At 48.7% G+C, this 23057-nt stretch overlaps 1 protein-coding gene across 2 annotated transcripts in view; it reads left to right on the forward strand.

The window, feature by feature from the left end:
• Positions 1–23057, forward strand: part of FAM174B (family with sequence similarity 174 member B) — a 40689-nt gene that overhangs the window by 13409 nt on the left and 4223 nt on the right. For both annotated transcript variants that reach the window (XM_070358047.1, XM_070358048.1), the window contains one exon: positions 9489–9620. In XM_070358047.1, the coding sequence (XP_070214148.1) occupies positions 9489–9620 (132 nt within the window). The remainder of the gene's footprint in view (positions 1–9488; positions 9621–23057) is intronic.

Raw genomic sequence — 23057 nt, forward strand, 5'->3', positions numbered from 1 at the left:
CTGTCTCTCCTACACCTGCTTCTTCCCACCATGGTGGGGCTGGAAAGTGGGTTTGGAGGTTGTGTCCTTTCTCCAAGCTTGCTTGGCTGTCTAGGGAAGGCTCAGTTATGTCACGTCCCGAGGGAGAAGATGTAGGGCAGAGGTCGGAGGTTGGGCACTTCCCTGGGGGCCTGGTGGTTGAGAGTCTGCCTGCCACTGTGGTCGACGCAGGTTCGATCCGTGGTCCGGTGACTAAAATCCCACGTGCACCTAAGCCCGCGTGCCACGACCACTGAAGCCCGCGCGATTGCCCTTCGGCGGAGACCCAGCGCAGCCAAAAGCGTTACAAACAGGGAAGGCCTGTGTCCTTGGGGCCTCGGAAGCTTCGCCCGGCACCAAGGCGGGCAGCTGACTCTCAGCAGCTGCTCGATTCGGCCTCTCCCTTACACATTCTGTTTCCATCTTCTTTATTAATTTTCCAAATGTCAAAGGTGGCGTGTTCCTTGGAATGAGTAGTGTGGTTTCAGCAGAAAGCTGGCCCCTGGGCCGTAGAGCTGTTGACTTTACTGGGCTTCACAGCGGGCAGAGCTCGGGTGGAGGAGAGGCCAGAGATGCTGGGTTCGGCCCCTCATGTCAGCAGGTGAGCAGGAGGCGGAGGGCAGCCTCTGGGTAGGACGGGGCCATGGTAGGGGCGGGCCATGGGCCTCTCCAGGGAAAGGGTCTCCTGCCCCAGAGGCAGGCCTGACACACCCCTGGCCTGTTTAAATCTTTACCTGAATTACTGCCTTTGAATTGTATTTACTTGTTTATGTGTTTTAAAAATAGCTCATATATTCACATGGCTTGAAATTCATGGGGAGCCAGCGTGCGCAGTGAACAGTCTCTTCCCAGCCCTGCCCGTGGGCCACCCAGCTTCCTTCTCCGGATGCTGTCAGTTTCTTGGGACTCTTTTGAGAGAGATTTTATAAATACAGAAATGAATGAATGTGGTAGACATGCATGCATACAGACATATCTATCTTTCCTCTTATTTTTAAAAAATATTTATTTATTTGGTTGGTCAGGTCTTAATTAACTATGGCGCACAGGCTCTTCCTTGCGTCCTGCAGGATATTCTGGCAGGGCACGGATGCTCTAGTTGTGGCACACGGGCTCCAGTGTGTGTGGGCTCCAGCAGTTGCAGAGCAGGGGCTTTAGTTGCCTCGAGGTATGTGGGATCTTGGTTCCCCGACCAGGGATTGAACCTGCATCCCCTTCATCACAAAGTGGATTCTCAACCACAGAGCCACCAGGGAAGTCCCTGTCTTTCCCCTGTTTTTAATGACAGCTTCGTAAGATGTCACATGCCTTGCAGCTCACTTATTTAAAGTGCCCAGATGGTGGTTTTGTAGTACATTCACAGAGTTGTGCGCCGTCACCTTGGTCAATAGTAGAATATCGTTCCAGAAGGAAATGTGAGCTCACTCCCTGCCTCCCTCCCACCCCCCACCGTGGTGAGATCTGCTCCTGGAACCCCAGCGGCGCTTGGCAGGTGGTCAATGTGGATACGAAATTCAGGTTCAAGGTGAGGACTTGGCCGGAGGCTCCCAGACAGAGGAGTTGGAAGGACTGGGGTGGAGTCAAGCCTCTGGATGCTCAGCCTGCAGATCCGATTGCTGTGCCCCCAGATTGAAGTCCTGACAGCAAACGAGCCCACCCGGCCTTGCGTTGTTCTGTGTATCTTCGCAGGGGAGGCTGGGGCGAGCAGGCCCCTGTCCACGCGGGTCCTCTGGGCTCCCCTCGTGCCCCAGCCTCCAGGGCGCATGGGGAGACCAGCTTCTGAGCAGCTGTCCAGCGAGCCTTTGAATAAACAAACCCTCTGGCTGTAGGATTACATTTCCGAGGAAAGGAGTTGGGACTTCTCTGTCTTGTTAGAAATGTGTGTTCGGCCCCAGTGGAAGGGTCCTTCGTCTCTTCTAGAACTTCTCTGGTCTTGCTGAAGCACAGCACAGGCATTTGTTTAAAACCACCCTTTGCTGTCTCTCTGTGGGGGCCTCCTGGTTTAGCGGACCTGGCACCGGAAGAGCAAAACGACGGCCACGGGGCGCCGTGCTGTTGAGCATGGGCCAGCCGCATCATTCTCATTTCCCTCCCTTGTTCCCTGAATCTCCCCCTTGTTGGGCAGCGGGTGCTGTGGCAGTTGTGGCAAGCTGCCCTCCTGCTGGTCTTCCCCATCCCCGCGGCTGCCCCCAGGTCCAGAGGAAGCAGGTCCGTAACTAGAGACACCAGGATAGGAACCCAAGTCTGGCTCTGACCCGGGCCTCTGTCTAGAACCAGATGCTCCTTCTCAAGCTGTGTCCCAGAGGCTGACCCACTGTGCCCAGGCACCCCCGGGGAGCTTCAGATTCCCTGTAGCCACATCCCCTTCGCCCTTTCCTCAGACCAGGATGCTGGTGAGCAGCCCCGCGGGAAGGGGCCATTGGTCGTCTTGGAAAACCAGTTGACTGGTAGGCCCTGAACGGAAACTTGGACAACGTTGTCACCGAGACCCTTCATCTGTGTGGCTCTTTGCCTCTAGGACCAGAACAAGGGTCCTGCGGTTTCAAAGGGTTTGACGAAATGGGAGAATTCTACTCGCGTGGAAGGTTTGTTAGAATGTGGGAGAATCAGAAGATGGTGCCTGTCCTCACAGCTGTGCTTGTGCTCCTCTGAGACCCAGGGACAGTCAGAGCTCCTTGTGTGTGTGTGACCGGAAGCCCTGGCTGGACGGGCTTCGGTGACAATGAGGGTAGTTTCTTGGTGTCAAGGAGGGCTGGCGTCATAGGCGGTTTGGAGCAGGATCTCTCCTTCCAGTCTGTCCTCTGCTGTGTTGGTTTATTTTCCATTCCTTTCTTTTTTTTAAAATAAAATACTTTTGTTTGCATTTTTTTTGGTGGCATTTATTCCTGGGCTGTTAAGTTTTTATTTCTTGAGTTTCTTCCAGGGTATCTTTTTTCTCCCGTACGGCCTCCTCTTCTGGTTTAGCGACAGTCTGTTCTTTTTTGAGTGCGGATCCTCTCTGTGAGGCAGGGAGAGCTCGGGTTGATCTGACCCTGAGCTCTGTAAGTCCTGCTCTGCGTCCTGGGGGCTTGGTTCGCCTGGACCTGCTCCACGATCAGAGAATCTACATGTAAACCTGTAAATTCAGCACCACTCCCTGCATTTCTGGTGCTGCCAAAATTCAGCACTCTTTCTGGACCAGCAACCCTTCGTCCAGCCCCACTGTTTGGCCCGTGCACGCCTGCCAACGCTAGCATTGTAACACCGGAATGACATGCATTGCGGCTTTAAAGTGACGCCCATCACATTCATGGTGGTTTTCCAGATATGCATACCCTTCATGGCCTGGGCAGTTTCACGGGTGTTCTTAAAGTGAACACGAAGATTTGAACCTCTTGGTTTGTATGATTTTGTGGGGTTTTGGGGTCAGTTGAATGGCGAACCATTTTTAGAGGTCACCTCAGAAACTGCTTACTGGAAAAGGATTTTCCATCTCTAGAAGGTGGCGAGGTGGCTCTCACCTGGGTGATTCCCTGCCTCCTTTGCTGCCTGACCAGCAAAGGTCACTGGCTCCGATTAGTCACATACTCCCCCCAACCTCCCAGTCATGGCTTCAGGGTGGCAATACACTGATTTTGACTCAGACTTAAGTCCCAGGTCCACTCCTGGAACTGGGGGTGTAGCCAGTGGTCAGGCCTCCTCTTCCCCTAGGGACCATGGGGCAGGGGGATTCACAAAGGATACAGATGCCCAAAGAAGGGAGGAGATGGAGACTGGCCTGTCTCAAACCAACTCGCATCCAGAGGGAGTCACTATTAGAAAGCGTTTATTACGAGCAGTCTGCCCTGATTGCTTTGAAATAGGAATGTGTGAGCTGTGTTAAGTAACAAGTTCCAGAAAAATGTATACCAAGGGCAGAGAGTTCCCTGGTGTTAAAGTTAAGTGGAGGCGGACTCTAGTGGAGTGTGGCGTGAGCTTGCAGAAAGAGTGAGTGGAGAACTGGAGCCTTCCTCTTGCCTGGCACAAGGTGGTTCAAGGTGACCCTCCAGGGAGGTTTGTGCTGGGGCAGCCCTCGGTCCTCGGCCGTGGGGACGTCGACCTCTCTGAGCCTTGGTTTCCTCGTCTGTAACACAGAGATAACGGTGCTGCCTTACGTGTGTGCTAGGTCCCTTCAGTTGTATCCAACTCTGTGTGACCCTATGGACTGTAGCCCCCCAGGCTCCTCTGTCCATGGGATTCTCCAGGCAAGAATACTGGGATGGGTTGCTGTGCCCTCCTCTAGAGGATCCTCCCAATCCAGGGACTGAACCTGTGTCTCTTGTGTCTAACTTGCATTGGCAGACGGGTTCTTTACCACTAGCATCACATGGGAAGCCCATTGCCTTATAGGATCATTTATGTCTTGCATGCAATCTTAATGTTAATTGGTTAGCTGGCACTCAGGAGGAGCTCAACTCTTAGGAAAAAAATGAGTTAGACCAGAGGTCCCTAACCCTAACTGGCTTGTGTCAGTTGGAAAAGATGAATTGATTGGAAAAGATGAGTTATTGGAAAAGATGAGTTAGACCAGAGGTCCCCAACCCTAACTGGGGTTCCTGTTAGGAACCTGGTTGCACAGCAAGAGGTGAGCAGTGGGTGAAATCAAAACTACTTTGCCCCTCCCCACTTCCATGGAAAAATTGTCTTCCATGAAGCTGGTCCCTGGTGCCAGAAAGGTTGGGGATGGCTTTGTTAGAGCATTCTGAAGAGACAGAGGCCTTGGCACAGTTGTATGCGCTCTCAGTGAGTCTGTTTTCCCCTTGTCTCACGTCTCCCTCCCGGAGGCAGGATGACTGCGTTCTCTGACTCCAGGCCAGCGAGGCTCAAGAGTCAGAGCCTCTGCAGGAAATGCTGACTGACCCTGTTCATGCACTTCCCTGCTTCTGACTCCCACATGGTAAAGAAAGAGCTCACCTTTCAATCTGAGAGACACACGAGCCACCCCACCCTTGCCCCATCCCGGCCCACTCCAGTTGTATGCCATGGTTTCCCTCCAGTGCCGCCCTACCAGCTTCACAGCTTCTGCCACAGATGAAGTTGAGCCTCTTTCAACCTCTCCCAAATCGTGGTTTCCCCTTAGTAACAGACCCAGTAGCAAAACAGCAGGAATTACTCCTCTTTTGTGAAGGGTGTTGTGTCTCAGAGATTTGTTGGAAATGCAATGTCTTCATTGTTTCAGAACTGGTGTTTGATGTATGCATGAGGGTTCCTGCAGAGGGTTGTTAGATGGGGTTCTCCAGAGAAACGGAACCAAGAGTGTGTGTGTGTTGTGTATGTGTGTGTGTGTGTACACATACAGGCCAGAAGTCTAAGACGAGCTAAGATTTCAATTCTGAAGGCAGAAAAAAAAAAAAAAAAATGGTGTCTCAGTCCCCAGGCAGAGGAATTCTGTCTTCCTTGTGTGAGGTCAGTCCTTCTTATCTATTCCGGCCTTTGACTCGTTGGGTGAGGGCACTGGGGAGGCAATATGCTTTGCTCAGTCTACCAATTCCAGGGTTAATCTCAACCAGAATCGCTCTCACGGACACATCCAGAAAGAGTGCTTAAACAAATGTTGGGGTACCCTGTGGCCCAGTCAGGTCAATGCATAAAATTAACTGTCACACCTTTGGTGTAATCTTGAGGTTTAAAATTATCTTCTCAGGTGACCTGGTTTGGAATGCCTGGTGTTAAAGCAAGTAGGCCATGGTGTTCTAGAGGCTGGGTTGTGTTCCAGCTTCTCCCATGGGTAGGTGTTCAAGGGTCTTATTTTAAGCTCAGTAGGTTAATTTTCTCATCACAAGACTCTGTATAAGCAGTCAGGAAGAAGGAAGGTGATTCTGTGGGTGATGGGGATTCATTCCCGTGAAGCAGGGCTGAAGTCAGGGCCCCCAGAATCTTCTCCCAGGGTCAGCGGTCAGTCCTGCTCCAGAACCAGTGACTAAGTGAGGTTTCAGGTTCCAAGTGCAGCCTGCGGTTTACAGTCCAGATTTTGCATCCTGTAAGCCTCATGACGTTTGAAAAATGGTTACCAACATGCCGGAGTCCAGGTCCAGGAGCTGGGGAATCAGCCTGAAGAGGTGAGCGGTGTCGGCAGACGATGATGTAGCCTCTGACTCATAGTACGGAACTGCATGTTTATTTCAAGCTTCAGGTTCTCTTCTATACTTTGACAAAAGCATTAGGTCAGAGGTTTGACATTTTCAGTTTCGCCCACCCAGATTTATTGTCTCCAGAAATCACTGTTGCCCTTCAAACAGAGTTCCTGCTTCAGCTTTACTATTATCTACTTTCTCTTATGTGTCCTATACTTAACTTGTGATTACATTGTAACTCATGCCACAGTCCTCAGTTTATTTCTTATCTTTCTAAATCCTGTTTGCCCCTAGCATCTTAAGATCACTATCTCCTAAAAAGGCTTCTAGCTATTCTTAATTATTCCTAAACCCTAAACTCAGCAAACTTCTTTTGCCATAAACATTTCCCTCACAAACAGGTCTCAGATAACAGTCCTTCCCATGGCCTCAAGCTGCGGCCTACGTGCTCATCCTGGGACATTCTTTGTAAAGATCCTTGAACAAATGTCAATGGTTATTTTATAGATTATTTTCTGGGCACAACTGCAGAAGGCTTTGTGCTTTCTCATGCTTCTCTCAAGAACAATAAGCACCTTAACATTCTTTCCAGCCAACTCAACTGAAGAAAGGAAAGAACAAGTCAGAATCACAAGACCTAACTCCTTCATCCTGGGACCGTACCTGCGGGATGAGGAGAGGGGGTTGGGGCCGTGCCTCCATTCTGTCAGTAATGCCTAACGTGGCTCCAATGCCTCCATTCTGTCAGCAATGCCTAACATGGCTCCAACAGTGGTGACTTCATCCAGAAGTCATGTGGGTGCTCGTCTCTTTGGGCATCTACAGGAGCCTTCTTGAGCCCTCAGGTCCACAGGCCATCTCCTGTTCTAGTGTTCCAGATGCTCATGCAGGTGTGTGTGCCCAGTGGGCAGCCCTGGCACTGGGCACAGCTAACAGAAGGGCAAGTCCTTTGCAAAGTCAGGTGTTCCTCTGAACAGCTGTGACCCATCAGGGTGGAGATAGGAGACTTCCTGAGAAAGGTGTGGTGTGTGGGTCAGCATACTTTTGGGGCTTGACCCTAGTCTAGAGGGCTCGGGGGTGGATGGTTTTCTTGTGGCTTTGTCGTGGGTTGCCTGTGGCACATGGAGCCATTTCTGGGCTTAAATATCTCCATCCAGTGTTGGAGATTAAGTTGGTCAGGGTTTGTAAGTCCTCTGAGGCAGAACAAAAGATCTATTTTATTCCATTGGCAGGAGGTGGAGGGAAAACAAGAATCTTGATGGTGAGAATCTGGACTGGCGGGGTTTGTCACATTAGCATTTAAGCTCCCGCACAAACCTGCTTGCAAAATACTGCTGTCCTGTGGCCCCAGGGAGGCCACTGGCTGTGCCCCTCTTAACACCTGGCTCGGCATTTGCACCTTGCTGCATCGTGCTTGAAATGCATGTGGTGTCTCACACACACACACACACACACACACACAGTGCTTGTGATGGAAGCAGAATGGCAGATTGCTTTGTAATGAGGCTAGGGGGTTGTCAGGCTGTATACCTGATGCCCCAAAGTCTCTACACAGAGAACTGCAGGCAGCAAATACTATAGGCTATGTAGGTTGCTTTATGTCAAAGGTGTAGATAAATATATATATTTTCTATGTAAATAATCCTTTCACAAATCATGTTTTTGATGAATACTAGGCAAGAAAAGAGCTTCCCTGGGCTTCCCTGGTGGCTCAGACAGTGAAGAATCTGCCTGCAATGCTGGAGACCTTGGTTTGATCTCTGGGTTGGGAAGATCCCCTGGAGGAGGGCATGGCAACCCACTCCAGTCTTCTTGCCTGGAAAATTTCATGGACAGAGGAGCCTGGCGGGCTACAGTCCATGGGGTCGCAAAGAGCTGGACACAATTGAGAGACTAATGCTTTCTTTCTTCAAGAAAAGAGCAAGTTGCTGTTCCTAAGAAATTCTTACTTGAAGGTGAACTTCTGTTTTCACTATTTTGCAAACTTCTTGAGGCGTTTTGTGTGCTGGGGGCAAAGAGACCCCACATGTGTCTTTGACATGGTCTCTATGCAGGTACGGCTTACGGCCTGTGGGAAGCATGTTTAGAGACTATGATTCTTCAGCGCCGTATTTATGATTTGGGGGTGGTGGTGGTTTGACTGGTTTCTCACAGACAGTTTCAAATATTTATTTTCAAAAGAAGGACATCAGAGGATACAAGGCATTTGGGAAAAAGTTCAAAATAGTGGAGAAATAAATGCATAGAGCATCAGTAGTTGTAAAACAATATTGTTCCTTGTGGCATCATAAACTCTCAGCGTGGCCTGATCAATGCTGCATGCTTCATAGAGAAGGTCTGACACTGGAGACCGAAAGGCTTGCTCAGCAGTTTCCTGGGGGCCCCCAGTGACCGTCTACCATCCCAGAGGTAAAAGCCTAGGGTTACAGCTCCCAATGGATGTAAATCCTTGTGATGGAAACAATACTCATTTGTCCAAGTCCTTGTCATATGAGAGAGGCGTAGCCTGTTTAACTCCTTTTTGTTGATTCTTTTTCTTAAAATTTATTTATTTGGCTGTGCTGGGTCTTAGTTGTGGCACACAGGATGTTTTAGCTGGGGCATGTGGGCTCTAGTTTCCCTGCCAGGGATTGACCCCGTCCCCCTGCACTGAGAGCATGGAGTTTTGGCCACTGGACCACGAGGGAAGTCCCTCTCTGTTGATTCTTTTCACCAGCAGCCCTTTTTGCTGAGAGCCTGCTGCCTGGGCTGATTGAATGCCTCGTCTCACTTCATCCTCCCTGGCCTGTGAGGCACAGATCTTGTTCTCAGCCCATTTTCTTTATGAGTACACTGAGGCCTCAGGAGATTGACCGACTTGCCTGTGATCACGCAGGTAGAAAGTGGCCCAGCCTGGGTTCTGATTCACTGGGCGGCCCATGGGGCAGTGCACACGGTGGTGCCAGGCTGTGACGCCTGTGCTTGGAGCAGTGACCTGCCGACACAGCAGGGCTGGGGCGAGGGTGAGGGGCTGGGGGTTGAGGGGACGAGGTGCCTCAGGCCTGGCCCAGGGCGTGGCTGAGCTCCATCCACAGTGAACATTCTGATCTTTGGCTCGTCGTGGGTTTTCTTTGCCTTACTTTGCCTTTTGAAAATCTTGTGTTTGGGTGTTATGGATCCTGATCCCTGGGCTTTATAGCCCTCAGGGCACATCTTTGCTTTGTGGGTGAGAACCAACGAGGGATGCTGAGGTCAGGATCCCGCCCGAGGTCCCATGGCCAGAGTGAAGGAGCTGGATGGGGTTTTGCCAGGTCTCCTGGGAGCTGGGCTGGGGGTGGCAGCGTGGCTGACTTCAGTGGGCATCGCCCTAGTCTCAGGCATGTGCTTCCCCTCGTCCAGGTCTGGGAAGAGACTGAAGAAGACCCGCAAGTATGACATCATCACCACTCCCGCCGAGCGAGTGGAAATGGCCCCGCTGAACGAAGAGGATGATGAGGACGAGGACTCCACAGTATTTGACATCAAATACAGGTACTGGGGGGCTTCCCTGGTGGCTTGGTGGTGAAAGAATCCACCTGCCAAGCAAGAGATGCAAATTTGATCCCGGGGTCGGGAAGATCCCCTGGAGAGGGAAATGGCAACCCACTCCAGTATTCTTGCCTGGGAAATCCCATGGACAGAGGAGCCTTGGGGGCCACAGTCCACAGGGTCGCAAAGAGGGGGACATGACTGAGTGACTAAACGACAACAACAGAGGCTGGGTGGGGACAGCGGCTTCCTCCTGCGCTCACAGACTCAGGAAGGTGGGGAGGTCCACCTTGGAAGACACTGAGTGGCCAGGAGTATAATCTTGTTTTTTGGCTGTCTTTGACCTTGGGTGTTCTGCTTACGTGGGGAGAAGTGCTCTGATCCCTTCTGGGAATGCACAGCACCCAGGAAGCCAGCAGGGAAATGGGTGTTCTCAGCTCTTTCCAGATGCTGACACTTTAAAGTGAAAGTGAAAGTGTTATCCGCTCAGTCGTGTCCAACTCTTTGCAACCCCATGGACTGTAGCCCACCAGGCTCCTCTGTCCATGGGATTCTCCAGGGAAGAATCCTGGAGTGGGTTGCCGTTTCCTTCTCTGGGGGATCTTCCTGACCCAGGGGTTGAACCCGGGACTCCCTCATTGGGAGGAACCAGCTTTACAGGAGCAGAAGAGGGGCTGGATTTCAGACTATGAGCTTCCCAAGCACAGGCTGGCGGGGGTCTGGTGCACACAGCCTCCTGTGCCTCACGCCGTGCACGTGAATGGAAACTGCTCTTTTGGGCTTGGTTAGCTGGTAATGGAGCGTGTGGAGTGGGGGCTACTCCTTGGATGGAACTGACTGCTGAGTTCCAAAGGCTGGTGTTTTTCTTTAAGGTTGCCTATGGAAAGTCAGAATGACTGTGTGACTTCAGGATTGTCTTCTGGGTTTTGGCTCCTTTGGGGTGTACTGCTTTTGGGTCTGTGGGATTCTCAGTGTGAAAGCTGGGGTAACTGGAGTTTATTTGTTTATTTGTTTATTTATGGCTGTCTTTGGCCTACGCTGCGGCATATGGGCTCTCCAGAGTGTGGGTGTGGACTCTATAGTGGGGGCACACGGGCTCTCCATGGCTCATGGGTGAGCCATGAGCTCAATCTGGTGAGCCACTAAGCACCCAGGCTTAGTGTCTAGAATGTGTGGGCCTCGCTGCCCCGAGCCATGTGGGATCCCAGCTCCCCAACCAGTGATCAGACCTGTATCCCCTGCAGTGGAAAATGGACTCCCCACCACTAGACTGCCAGGGTGGTCCTGGTGAATGTAGTTTAGAGATGAGGGTGTGGAGACCCAGAGAGGGGCCCTGGGTTGGCCAAGGTCTCAGGTCTTAGTGGCAAAGATGAGACCCCAATGCAGGCTGGGCCCAATCTGGAGATTCCACACTCCCCCACAGGGTTCTGTAGGGAAACAGAATCAACAGGATATGTGCATACAGGAAGAGGTTTGTTACAAAGGTCCAGGTCTGAAGGCCTGGGAACCAGAAGAGCCGGTGGTGTGAGCAGTGGGAGCACAGGAGAAGACCAGTGTCTTGGCTCAACACAGGCACAGAGCAAATCTCCCCTTATCCTGACTTTTGTGCTGTTCAGGCCCTCAACAGGTTGGATGAGACCTACCCATGCTGGGGAGGGCAACCTACTTTACTGAGTTGATCCAGACAATCATTAATCTCAGCAAGAACACCCTCCTGGATATACCCAGACTACTGTTTGACCAAATATCTGAGAACCGTGTCACCCAGTCAGGTTGACCCATAAGAGTCACATCGCACACAGATTTCCCATGACTGAGAAAGTCAGTCAGTTCAGTCCCTCAGTCCTGTCTGACTCTTTGTGACCCCATGGACAGCAGCACGCCAGGCTTCCCTGTCCATCGCCAACTCCCAAAGCTTGCTCAAACTCATGTCCATTGAGTCAGTGATGCCATCCAACCATCTCATCCTCTGTCGTCCCCTTCTCCTCCTGCCTTCAATCTTTCCCAGCATCAGGGTCTTTTCCAATGATTCAGCTCTTCACATCAGATGGCCAAAGTATTGGAGCTTCAGCTTTAGCATCAGTCCTTCCAATGAATATTCAGGACTGATTTCCTTTAGGATTGACTGGTTTGATCTCTTTGCAGTCCAAGGGACTCTCAAGAGTCTTCTCCAACACCACAGTTCAAGAGCATCAGTTTTTCGGTGCTCAGCTTTTTTTATGGTCCAACTTTCACAACCATATATGACTACTGGAAAAACCATAGCTTTGATTAGATGGACCTTGTCAGTAAAGTAATGTCTCTGCTTTTTAATATGCTGTCTAGCTTGGTCATAGTCTTTCCTCCAGGGAGTGAATATAGGTCATCCATATCTCTCCTGAATTGTCCTTTTCTAGCACGACCTTGGGTGTACTTGGCTATAAATGAGTTAGATTCAAGAAAGCAGTGTTTGAGATTTTGATGAGAGCTGTGTTGACTCTGTAGATTGATTTAAAGAGAATCAGCCCTTTATACTAAGTGGACTACATCTGACAGAGAAAGACATATTATATGATATCGCTTATGTGTGGAATTAACAAATACAACAAAGTAGTGAATATAACAAAATAAAAAGAGGCAGACTCAGAGATACAGAGAACAAACTAGTGGTTACCAGTGAGGAGAGGGCAACGGGGAGGGGCAAGATAGGGGTCGGGGATTCAGAAGTACAACCCACTAGGTATAAAAGTAGCCACAGAGATACATTGCACCACACGGGGAATATAGCCAGTACTTTATAATAACCATAAATGGAGTATAACCTTTAAAAGTTTTTCCTTTAAAAATTTTGAATCATTATATTGCATACCTGTAACTTACATAATGCTGTATATCAACTATACCTCAATAAAAAAAAATAAAGAGAATCAGGCCCTTTATATTCTCTCTTCTCATCCATGAGTGTGGAATGACTTCCCATTGATTTAGGTATTTTAAGAAATGTCTTTCAAAAATTTCTCCATTAATGTATTATGAATTTTTGCTAGATATATTCCAAGGTGTTTTACAATCTGACATATATATTTTTTACTTTCAAATGCTATTTTATTTATACTCATGTCTGAAAAAAATGTACTGTTGTATTCACGTACATACTGATATTGGAAAAAGAGTTGTTAATGAATCACACATAAATTTTATGGGAAATGCACAACATTAAGACATGGGTTTGTTATATATAGAGGAACAAACCATTAACTATGATTTGCATTTTAGGTAAATAACGGCCCCCTTTGAGAAGAATCAAAACAATTACTAATATGCATCTGTACTGCAGAATACTATGTACATAAGAAGTGGTTATACTGATTTTATTGCTAAGCCATTTTATCTATCTCACATTCAAGTCACCGAAATGAAATGTGAAGACAATGCTGTCTTCATTGAGTCACAATGGAAAGGCTTGGCTGCGTCCTGCAGGCCTGCTGGGGTTATTGTACAGGAGGGAGCCCTGGATGGCTTTAGTGGATCACGGACTGTTCTGATTCTGAGCCATGGAATGGGATCTCATTTATATTTGGTGTCTGAGCTGACTCCTTGGGGGCTGCGATGGACGGAGCGATTTTTGTGGTAGCCCCAGGTCTGACTGCATAAGAAAAGCCTGAGCAAAGAACTATAATGGTCTGTCTGGACAGTCTTAACTGTAGGCTTGTTCCTGAGTATAGGTGGGAAGAGGGTCTGGATATAAGTATTACTGTCGTCTGAACACGGCTGGGTGGAAGTCGTGTCTGATGGCATGAGGAGGAGGAACATACAGAACCCACTGTCAGACCAAGAACCTTCCCAAGTGAATCTCAGTGCTTCAGACAATAGAGCAAGTTCCTTTCCTAGGAACAATTAGTGCTGTATTGGCATTGCTCCTGGCTAGGACAGTCACCAGCAAAGGCAAATGATGGTAAATGATGGGTAATTTTGCAAAGGCAAAATTAAAACTTTTTTTTTCAGTTTTCTTGCATAGCACTGTATAAGTTGAAGGAAAACATATGACATACATGTATTGGGAAATGATTGCCACAATAAGTTTAGTTGATATCTAGCACGTCACATAGTTAGAAAACCGTTTTTTCCCTTGTGATGAGAACTTCTGGGATCCACTTTCCAGGCAGCCCTGAGGTCCGTCATGCAGCAGTGTTACGTGGGGTCATTGCGTTGTGCATTACCTTCCCAGGAGGTATTCGTCTCCCACCTGGAAGCTTGAACCTTTTTTACCGCCTTCGCCCAATTCTCCCATCCCCAGGGCCCTGATTCTGATAACTGCAAATCTCATCTCCTTTTCTATGAGTTTGGTTTTTCTAAATTCCACATATAAGTGAGATCACACAATATTTGTCTTTCTCAGTCTGACTTACTCCTCTTAACGTGATACCCTCATGGTCCATCTGGGGTCTTGTAAGTGGCATGATTCCTTTCTGTTTGGTGCTGAGGAGTGTTCCATTGTGTGTGTGTATGTATACCACACTTTATTTATTCGTCTGTCAGTGGACACTTTGGCAGATGATTACATGGAACCACCTGGTAGGTGTTAAGGTAGCAGATAATACTTCTGCTGTTTGAGAATCTGAGTCTGCTCCCTGGTCTGTGGCCATGCTCTGGAGTGTGTTCTTTGGTCACTGTAGTAATGCTCCCCGCTCCGTTCTCTAAGTCACACAGCAGCAGCATGGGGCCTTTCACCCGTGGTGATTTTTAATACAGGAATCACTTAAGGCCCCCAGGCACCTCTGTGCCTCTCCTCCACCCCGATTCTGGGCAGAAAGTCGGGACCCAGCAAGTCCTTTCATATTAGTCTTTCATCCCCGATCATCTACCGTAATGGCCCCCGTGTCCCACCGGATCAGTCTCCACGCCTGCGTTTCTGCTTCTGGGGCTGCAGGCTTCTCTCTGCTGTCACTTTGGGAACAGCTTCAAAGACAAGTGCCTCTGTAAGCCGCTGCCACACTATTCATGACCTCAATCTGAGCCTCCTTTTAAAACATGTCGCCTTCTTACTTTCCATGGTGTCTAGAAATGCAGTTGATTTTTTAAAAATGGTGATTTAAAAAATATCCAGCAGCCTCATTAAACTCTTATGAATTCTAGTAGTGTAACTGTGGATTCTTTTGAGTTTTCTATGTCGATATATCACGTGAGACTAATGGGAGTGCCTCCCTTTCCCTCAAGTCCTTCATCATTTTACCCTATTTTTAAAAGCCTTTTTATACTCATTCTTGGTCTCTAAGTCCTTGTTAAATACAAGTGATGGTAATAGGCATCCTGTCTTATTCTTGATCTTAACAGCTGTGCTTTCAGTATTGACACTAACTGCACTGTTTGCTATAGCAAATACTATACAAACCGTATTGGGTTTGTAGATTTTTTCCCAAGAAGCTTCCCTCTATTCACAGTTTGCTAATGTTGATTTTATTAAATGTATTTCCTAGCTCTATTGAGAATATTATACTTCTTCCTTTAATCTGTTAAGGTGGTGAACTTATAATTATTGATTTTTTCCCCTAATATTAAATCAATTTTGCATTCCTGAGATAAAAGGAGTTTGGTCCTGGTCATGTTTTTATTCACAGTGCTACCTTCAGTTTGCTGATATTTTGCTTAGGACTTTCTTGTTTCTCTTAGAGACTGAGATTGGTTTGTAAATTTCCTATTTTGTCATGTCCTTGTCAGGCTTTGCCCAAAGAAAGGCAGTGCCAAAGGATGTTCAAACTACCGCACAATGGCACTTATCTCACACGCTAGCAAAGTAATGCTCAAAATTCTCCAAGCCAGGCTTCAACAGTATGTGAACCATGAACTTCCAGATGTTCAAGATGGTTTTAGAAAAGGCAGAGGAACCCGAGATCAAATTGCCAACATCTGTTGGATCATAGAAAAAGCAAGAGAGTTACAGAAAAACATATACTTCTGGTTTATTGACCACACCAAAGCCTTGGACTGTGTGGATCACAACAAACTATGGAAAATTCTTCAAGAGATGGGAATACCAAACCACCTGATCTGCCTCCTGAGAAATCTGTATGCAGGTCTGTATGCAGAACTGGACATGGAACAACAGACTGGTTCCAAATTGGGAAAGAAGTATGTCAAGGCTGTATTTTGTCACCCTGCTTATTTAACATATACGCAGAGTACATCATGTGAAATGCTGGGCTGGATGAAGCACAAGCTGGAATCAAGATTGCTGGGAGAAATATCAATAACCTCAGTTACGCAGATGACACCACCTTTATGGCAGAAAGCGAAGAAGAACTAAAGGGCTTCTTGATGAAAGTGAAAGAGGAGAGTGAAAAAGTTGGCTTAAAACTCAACATTCAGAAAACTGAGATCATGGCATCTGGTCCCATCACTTCATGGCAAATAGGTGGGGAAACAATGGAAACAGTGAGAGACTTTATTTTGTGGGGCTCCAAAATCACTGTAGATGGTGACTGTAGCCCTGAAATTAAAGACACTTGCTCCTTGGAAGAAAAGCTATGACCAACCTAGCCAGCATATTAAAAAGCAAAGACATTACTTTGTCGGCAAAGGTCCATCTAGTCAAAGCTATGGTGCTTCCTTTGTAGCTCAGTCAGTAAAGAATCTGCCTGCAATGCAGGAGACCCAGGTTCAATCCCTGGGTCGGGAAGAATCCTGGAAAAGGAAATGGCAACCCACTCCAGTATTCTTGCCTAGAGAATCCCATGGACAGAGGAGCTTGGCTGGCTACAGTCCATGGGGTCCCAAGCATCAGACATGACTTAGTGGTTAAACCACTTATGCCTGCATTACATGGTTTTTCCAGTAGTCATGTATGGATGTGAGAGCTGGACTATAAAGAAAGCTGAACACGAACTGTGGTGTTGGAGAAGACTCTTGAGAGTCCCTTGGACTACAAGGAGATCAAACCAGTCAATCCTAAAGGAAATCGGTCCTGAATATTCATTGGAAGGACGGATGCAGAAGCTCCAATACTTTGGCCACCTGATGCGAAGAACTGATTCATTGGAAGAGACCCTGATGCTGGAAAAGATTGAAGGCGGGAGGAGAAGGGGACAACAGAGGATGAGATGGTTGGATGGCATCACCGACTCAGTGGACGTGAGTTAGAGCAAGCTTTGGGAGTTGGTGACGGACAGGGAAACCTGGCTTGCTGCAGTCTGTGGACACGACTCAGTGACTGAACTGAACTGTCAGGCTTTGGTAGAAGTTTTATTAGCTTCATAAAACAAATTGAGGCAGTTCCTTATTTTCCTTTTCTCTGAGATAATATCAGATTAGAATTATTTGTTTCTAAACGTTTAGTAGAATTTGCTAAAACTGTCTGGGCCCTGATGCTTTCTTTGTTTGAAGACTGGAAAACACTATTGATGTCTAATTCTTTGAATAGTTACAGGACCATTTAGTCTTTGTTTCTTCTCGGTGCAATTTTTTGGCTTTTAAAAAATACTTATTTATTTATTTGGCTGTGCCCAGTCTTGTTGGGGCATGCAGGATCTTTACTTGGGGCATGTAGGAGCTAGTTCCCTGACCAGGGACGGAACCCGGGCCCCCTGGATTGGGAGTACGGAGTCTTAGCCACTGGACCACCGGGAGGTCCTGTTCTTGGGGCAGTTTTGATGGGTTTTATTTTTCTGAGATTTTGTCCTTGTCATCCACGTTTTCAAATGTATCGTCTAAGGTTATTCACAATGTTCTCTTTTTATCATCTTTTTATTCTTTGTCCCGTGTGTAGTCATGGTCCCCTTTTCATTCTTTTTCATTGTTGTTTTTGAAGTATTTGTTTATTTGGCTCTGTCAGGTTTTAGCTGTGGCACGTGTAATCTTTATTTGCAGCACGTGGGATCTCGTTCTCTGACCAGGGATTGAACCCGGGCCCTCTGCCTTGGGAGCATGGAGTCTTAGCCACTGCACCACCAGAAAAGTCTCCCCTTTGCATTCTTAATATTGCTTGAAAGTGAAGTCGCTCAGTCGTGTCCAACTCTTCGTGACCCCATGGACTGCAGCCCACCAGGCTCCTCCGTCCATGGGATTTTCCAGGCAAGAGTACTGGAGTGGGACGCCATTGCCTTCTCCGATAATAATATTGCTTGTTTGTCTTTTCTCCTTTTTCTAGATCAGTCTTGCTGTACATTTAATTTTATCTGTACAAAGAACCAACTTTTGGTTTCTTTGATCCTTTCTATTATATTATCATTTTCGATTTCAGTTGATTTCTGCTTCTCTACCTTAAGCTTTCCTTGAGTGCATTCTGTTCTTTTTTTTTCTAACTTCTTCCATCGGCTATTCAGCTCCTCTATTTTCAGCTGCCTTGACGTTAGCATTTATTCTGTAATCTTATCTACTTCAGCTGCCTCCCTCAGGCTCTCCTTATCAGTGCCAGGCACTACCCTGCCTCCCTGTTTGTTGTGAAGGACGATGGGCTTCAAGTGGTTCCTGTGAGAAGTTGGTGCCGTTTGTGAGGATGTGCGTGAACTTGGGGCCGAGTCATCCGACAAAAGACCCCTCTAGTCCTTGGGCTCGAAGACCTTCGGTCATTGAAAAAGACAAAGACTGGGTCATAGCTTTTCTTATTACAGATGTAATGTATGCTATGGAGATTACAGATTTAAAAAAAGGAAAAATAAAATTACCTTTACTCTCACTACTTAACGATAACCACTAGAGTGTGTGTGAGTACGTACCTGTAGAATCCTTTTTTTTTTTTGACAGAAATAGGACTGTGTTACCCACATAGTTTTGGAACGGTTTTCCACCTGAATGGCATGTCACAAACCACTTTTTAGGTCAATACGTTTGAAAGAACAAGGATGTTAAGGCTGGTTTGATGTCGGCTTTAGTGCTTTTGAGACCTTCTCTGTCTACACGTGATGGTCTGCTCACCGGTCCTCATCTTTCCTGTTTAGACATAACTCAGCTAAAGTTTTTGGTTCCTGCTGGGAAACAGACTACATTTAAATCGGATGTGGCTGAATCATGACTTTAGTTGGTTTTATGAATGAGTGCAAAGAGGAAAATCGTGTTTCTGGCGCCCGGGTGGTAAGGTGGTACCCTGCCTTGTATTACGCTTGTGGCTCGGATAACATCTCACTTAGAGCCCATGAGCATCAGCCAGGCAGGAGGTGGGGTGGAGAGAAGGCACGCAGGGCAAGGCTTCCGTGGGCAGCCCTCCTCCCAGGTTCCCATGGCACCGAGATGTTACAACGTGTGAGGTTAGAACCCCAACGTCTAGGGCCAGGTGCGGGGAGGGAAAGGGGCTGCCCATGTGGTGCAGTGGTAGAGAACCCGCCTGCCAGTGCAGGAGGCTTAAGAGACACAGGTTCAACCCCAGGGTCAGGCAGATCCCCTGGAGAAGGAAATAGCTACCCACTCTCGTATTCTTGCTTGGAGAATTCCAGAGACAGAGGAGCTTGGTGGGCTACAGTCCACGGGGCTGCAAAGAGTCAGACATGATTGAGCGACTAAGCACACAAACGTGCATGTGTGGGAGGAGGGAAGAGAGTCTGCGGAAAAGAATTTCCAACTCTGTACTTAAAAAGGCTAATTGGAAGAGAGAAATGATGGCTTAGTGGAGTGCAGAGAACCCTGGGGTTTTGAAATGATTCCTTATTTCAAAAGGCATTTGCATCCTGGTTGCATGCATTTGAGCTTGGTTGGCCTAGCGTATATGGTGGCTGATGCTATGGGCCTCTGTACCTCCCCGATTTATTACTGAGGCCTTTTGTGACATCCTCTGGGCAACCCCAGGGGCAAGCGGATGCTACTCTTTCTCCATCTGGTAGGCGGCACCAGCAGCTGTGACCAGCACAGCTCAAAAGCGCTCTGCTTGGAGAACACACGGCTCTCGCCAGACTGGTTCCCTGGGGCCGGGAGGGAGGGTTCAGTTCCTCTGCGTCTTAAGTCTGGAAAAGATGTGACCCGTGGGAGTGCCGATGTGCGTTCCAGAGATGCCTGCCACCCACCTTTTCCTGGATAGGGCTACCGGAGAGAATATAATTAGAAACACACGAGATGTCCCCTGTACCTCTGGGGGCTGTGCCTAGCATCATCTTATCTTTGGAACAAAATGCGTTCAGTGGCTGTTTGCAGCCAGAGGCCCCTGGAGGCTGTGGGAGGAGAGGGAGAAAACAGATTTGATTTGGTTATCCTAGACTGAGGTCCAGGACCTGGGTCCCCACGGCCACCCTAGGGCAGTGCCAAAGCTAAGTCCCTGCTAAGCACACTCAGGGCAATGACTTCTTGAATCCTCGAGCTGGGAAAGCCCATTGGCTCGCCCCACAAGCCCTCATCTCCTGAGGATGAGGAGTGAGGCTGTTGGAGTGTCAGCGTGGGGACAGCTGCAGAGGCAGTGGGTACCCTGAGCTGCTGGGGCCTGGGAGGAATCAGAGGGGACCCGAGGACCTGCCAGCTCCCCAAGGGTGCTGGAGCATCCTGTTGTTGTTGAGTCTCTCAGTCATGTCGACTCTTTTGCAACCCTGTGGACTGTAGCCCAGCAAGCTCCTCTGCCCATGGGGTTTTCCAGGCAAGCATACTGAAGTGGGTTTCCATTTCCTTCTCCAGGGGATCGTCCTGAATCAGGAATCAAACATGTGTCTCCTGCATTGCCAGGTGGATTCCCCCAGGGCATCCTACCTGGACCTGAAGCAACCTCAGAGGCCATCCCCAAAGCAGTCTGACTAACTCTCTGCCAGCCCTCTTGCTTGCAGAATGCTGAGCTTACGTGTTATATGTAAATGAGTGTCTCCTGAGGCATTTTTGTTTCTTTGAATCGCAATACTGGCATTTTGGGGGCAGTTCTCAGCTAAGGTATTGTGCCCCTTAAAACTAGTTGAGTTTTATGTCTATGAGGAGGGAGACTATGGAAACAGGAATTTGTGTGGTGATGAAAATTTACTGCTCAGTGACTCTCTTTTTTTATTGAAGTATAGTTGATTTACAATGTGTTAGTTTCAGGTGTACAGCCAAAGTGATTCAGTTATACATATACATATATCTGTTCTATTTCAGATTCTTTCCCCTCATAGGTTATTACAAAACCTTGAGTATAGTTCCCTGTGCTGTACGGCAGATCCTTGTTGGTTATCTATTTTATATATACGTTCGTGCCCAGTTGTGTCTGACTCTTTGTGACCCCATGGACAGTAGCCCACCAGGCTCCTTTGGCTATGGAATTGTCCAGGCAAGAATACTGAAGTGGGTTGCCATTCCTTCTCCAGGGGATCTTCTGTTGACCCAGGGATCAAACCCACGTCTCTTACATCTGCTGCCCTGGCAGGTGGATTCTTCACCACTAGCACCACCTGGGAACCCCTGTTTTATATATAGCAGTGTGCATGTATTAATCCCAGACTCCTAAGTTTTCCCTCCTGTCTTTCCCTTTCGATAACCATAAGTTTGTTTTCTGTGTCTGTGGATCAGTTTCTGCTTTGTGTAGAAACTCGTTTGTGTCATTTTCTTCGATTCCACTTTTGAGTGACATCCTGTGGTATTTGTCTCTCTCTTTCTGACTTACTTCACCTCGTACGATAATCTCTAGGCCCGTCCATGTTTCAGTGAATTTGATTGATGGCCTGCTTACGTACATATACGGTTTACAGTGCTGTGTGAGAATCAGGCGTGAAAAGGGGGGAAAGGGAAGGAACACACACAGTCCTCGCCGACAGAGCTTTGGTAGAAGCTTGCCGCGCTGTTGGGTTGTTCTTTTCTGTGGTCGGCGTGGTGGGATCAAAGCAGGGGGACTGCCTGGGGCCCCTGGCACAGGGTGGTGGGGTCCTCCTGTCTGCCCGTCTCCAGAGCACTCATATGTGCAGCCCGGCCTCCCGCCTGGCTTCGCCATCATTTATTCCCATGCCTGCTGTGCTGTCCTTCTGAGGCATCCTGGTTCCCAGACAGCTGGTCCCCTGTGGAGGGCTCTTTGTACCCACAGATAAGCTTCCTGTGAAGCATGGGACAGGGACAGGTTGGGGAGTGTCTCTCCTTTTCTGGGATGGCTATAACCCAGCATCGTCATGCAGGTTAGTTACAAATCTGAAGGGAATAAACATATCTCATGGTGCCTAAACATGCCTTCACCTGGAGTCTCCAGGAAGGGTGGGGACAGGGTCAGATCGGACCCCCTTTCTGGTTGGCCTTAATGACAAAGCAAGGATGTCAGCAGTGGTTTGGCTGCTCTGGAGGAGGGAAAGGACCCAGAGAGCCCCCTTGGGAGTCTCTGCCCATCACCTTCTGTGTGTGCCCAGATCACGGTGAGTGCAGGTTCTGGGCTGAGATGGCGAGACGGCAGAAACACAGACTCTCACAAGAGGACCTGGTCACACAGGGCTCTGTGGGCCTCCAGGAGGGTCTCGTCTTGCTGGCACCCCTTCCCAGTGGAGATGAAGCTTACAAGGGGTTAGGAAGGACCGGGGAGTGAGCCTGGAGCCGATTAACGGGCAGGGGGGAGTGTGAGGGCATTGGAGGAAGAAATAATGGCATGTCGACAGGTGCAGCTTTGAGCAGATGTGGGACTAACCAGGTGGCACCAACCAGAAGGAATCCACCTGCCCATGCAGGAGACGTGAGAGATGCAGGTTCGATCCTTGGGTTGGAAAGATTCCCTGGAAGAGGGCATGGCAACCCACTTTGGTATTCTTGCCTGGAGAATCCCGTGGACAGAGGAGCTTAAGTCACAAAGAGTCGGGCACGATGGAAGTGACTTAAGCTAACCAGGTGGCCTACAGCTGTGAACCTAGGCCCCTCCCCAGGAGAGCACCCCAAAGTTCATGGCCTCAGGGAAACAGCGGGGTGAAAAGAAGAGAGTGGGGACTTTACGGCCAGCCTCCTCACCCCAATCCCCATCTTGGTTTTCCCCAGGACTTCCCAAGTCCTGGTAGCAGTGGAGTCTGAAGCACAGCTGAGCACAGCGCTCAGACTTGAGATCCAGAGCCGGTGACCTCAGGGGTGCTGGTATACGCCCCCAGAACTCCCTGTGGGCTGGATGAGCAGGTCTGTTTCCTTTGTCCGGGAGCAGCCTCCGAGGTTTAGTTCCGCTGGAGAGGGAGCCTGAGGAATCCGATGTGCTTGATTCCTCGTGGGCTCCCCTCCTCTTGATCCAGTTCTACCGGCTCTGTGTGTGTGTGTGTGTGTGTGCACACGAGGGTGTTTATTCCTATAAACACAAGGGGTATCAACAGCTGCACATGGTGTATGTGGCAGGGGACGGGGTGCAGGCAGAGAACCTATCAGAGAATCAGGGGTGGGCCCTCAGGGCATCTGGAAGATGCAGTTCAACTAAATGGCAATTTGGGGATGCCAGTGAAAGGGAATTTTCAGCGCACTGGTGGTATGTAAAGTTCACATCTCTGTGAGCGCTGACAGTCTGCTTTTTCCAGATTCAGCAGGCTCACTGGCTTGTGCTTCTGTTCACATGCATGTCTGCTCGGGGATAGCTCTTGG

This window comes from Bos mutus, chromosome 21 (assembly GCF_027580195.1).
Source record: "Bos mutus isolate GX-2022 chromosome 21, NWIPB_WYAK_1.1, whole genome shotgun sequence".
In the NCBI taxonomy this organism is placed as follows: Eukaryota; Metazoa; Chordata; class Mammalia; order Artiodactyla; family Bovidae; genus Bos; species Bos mutus.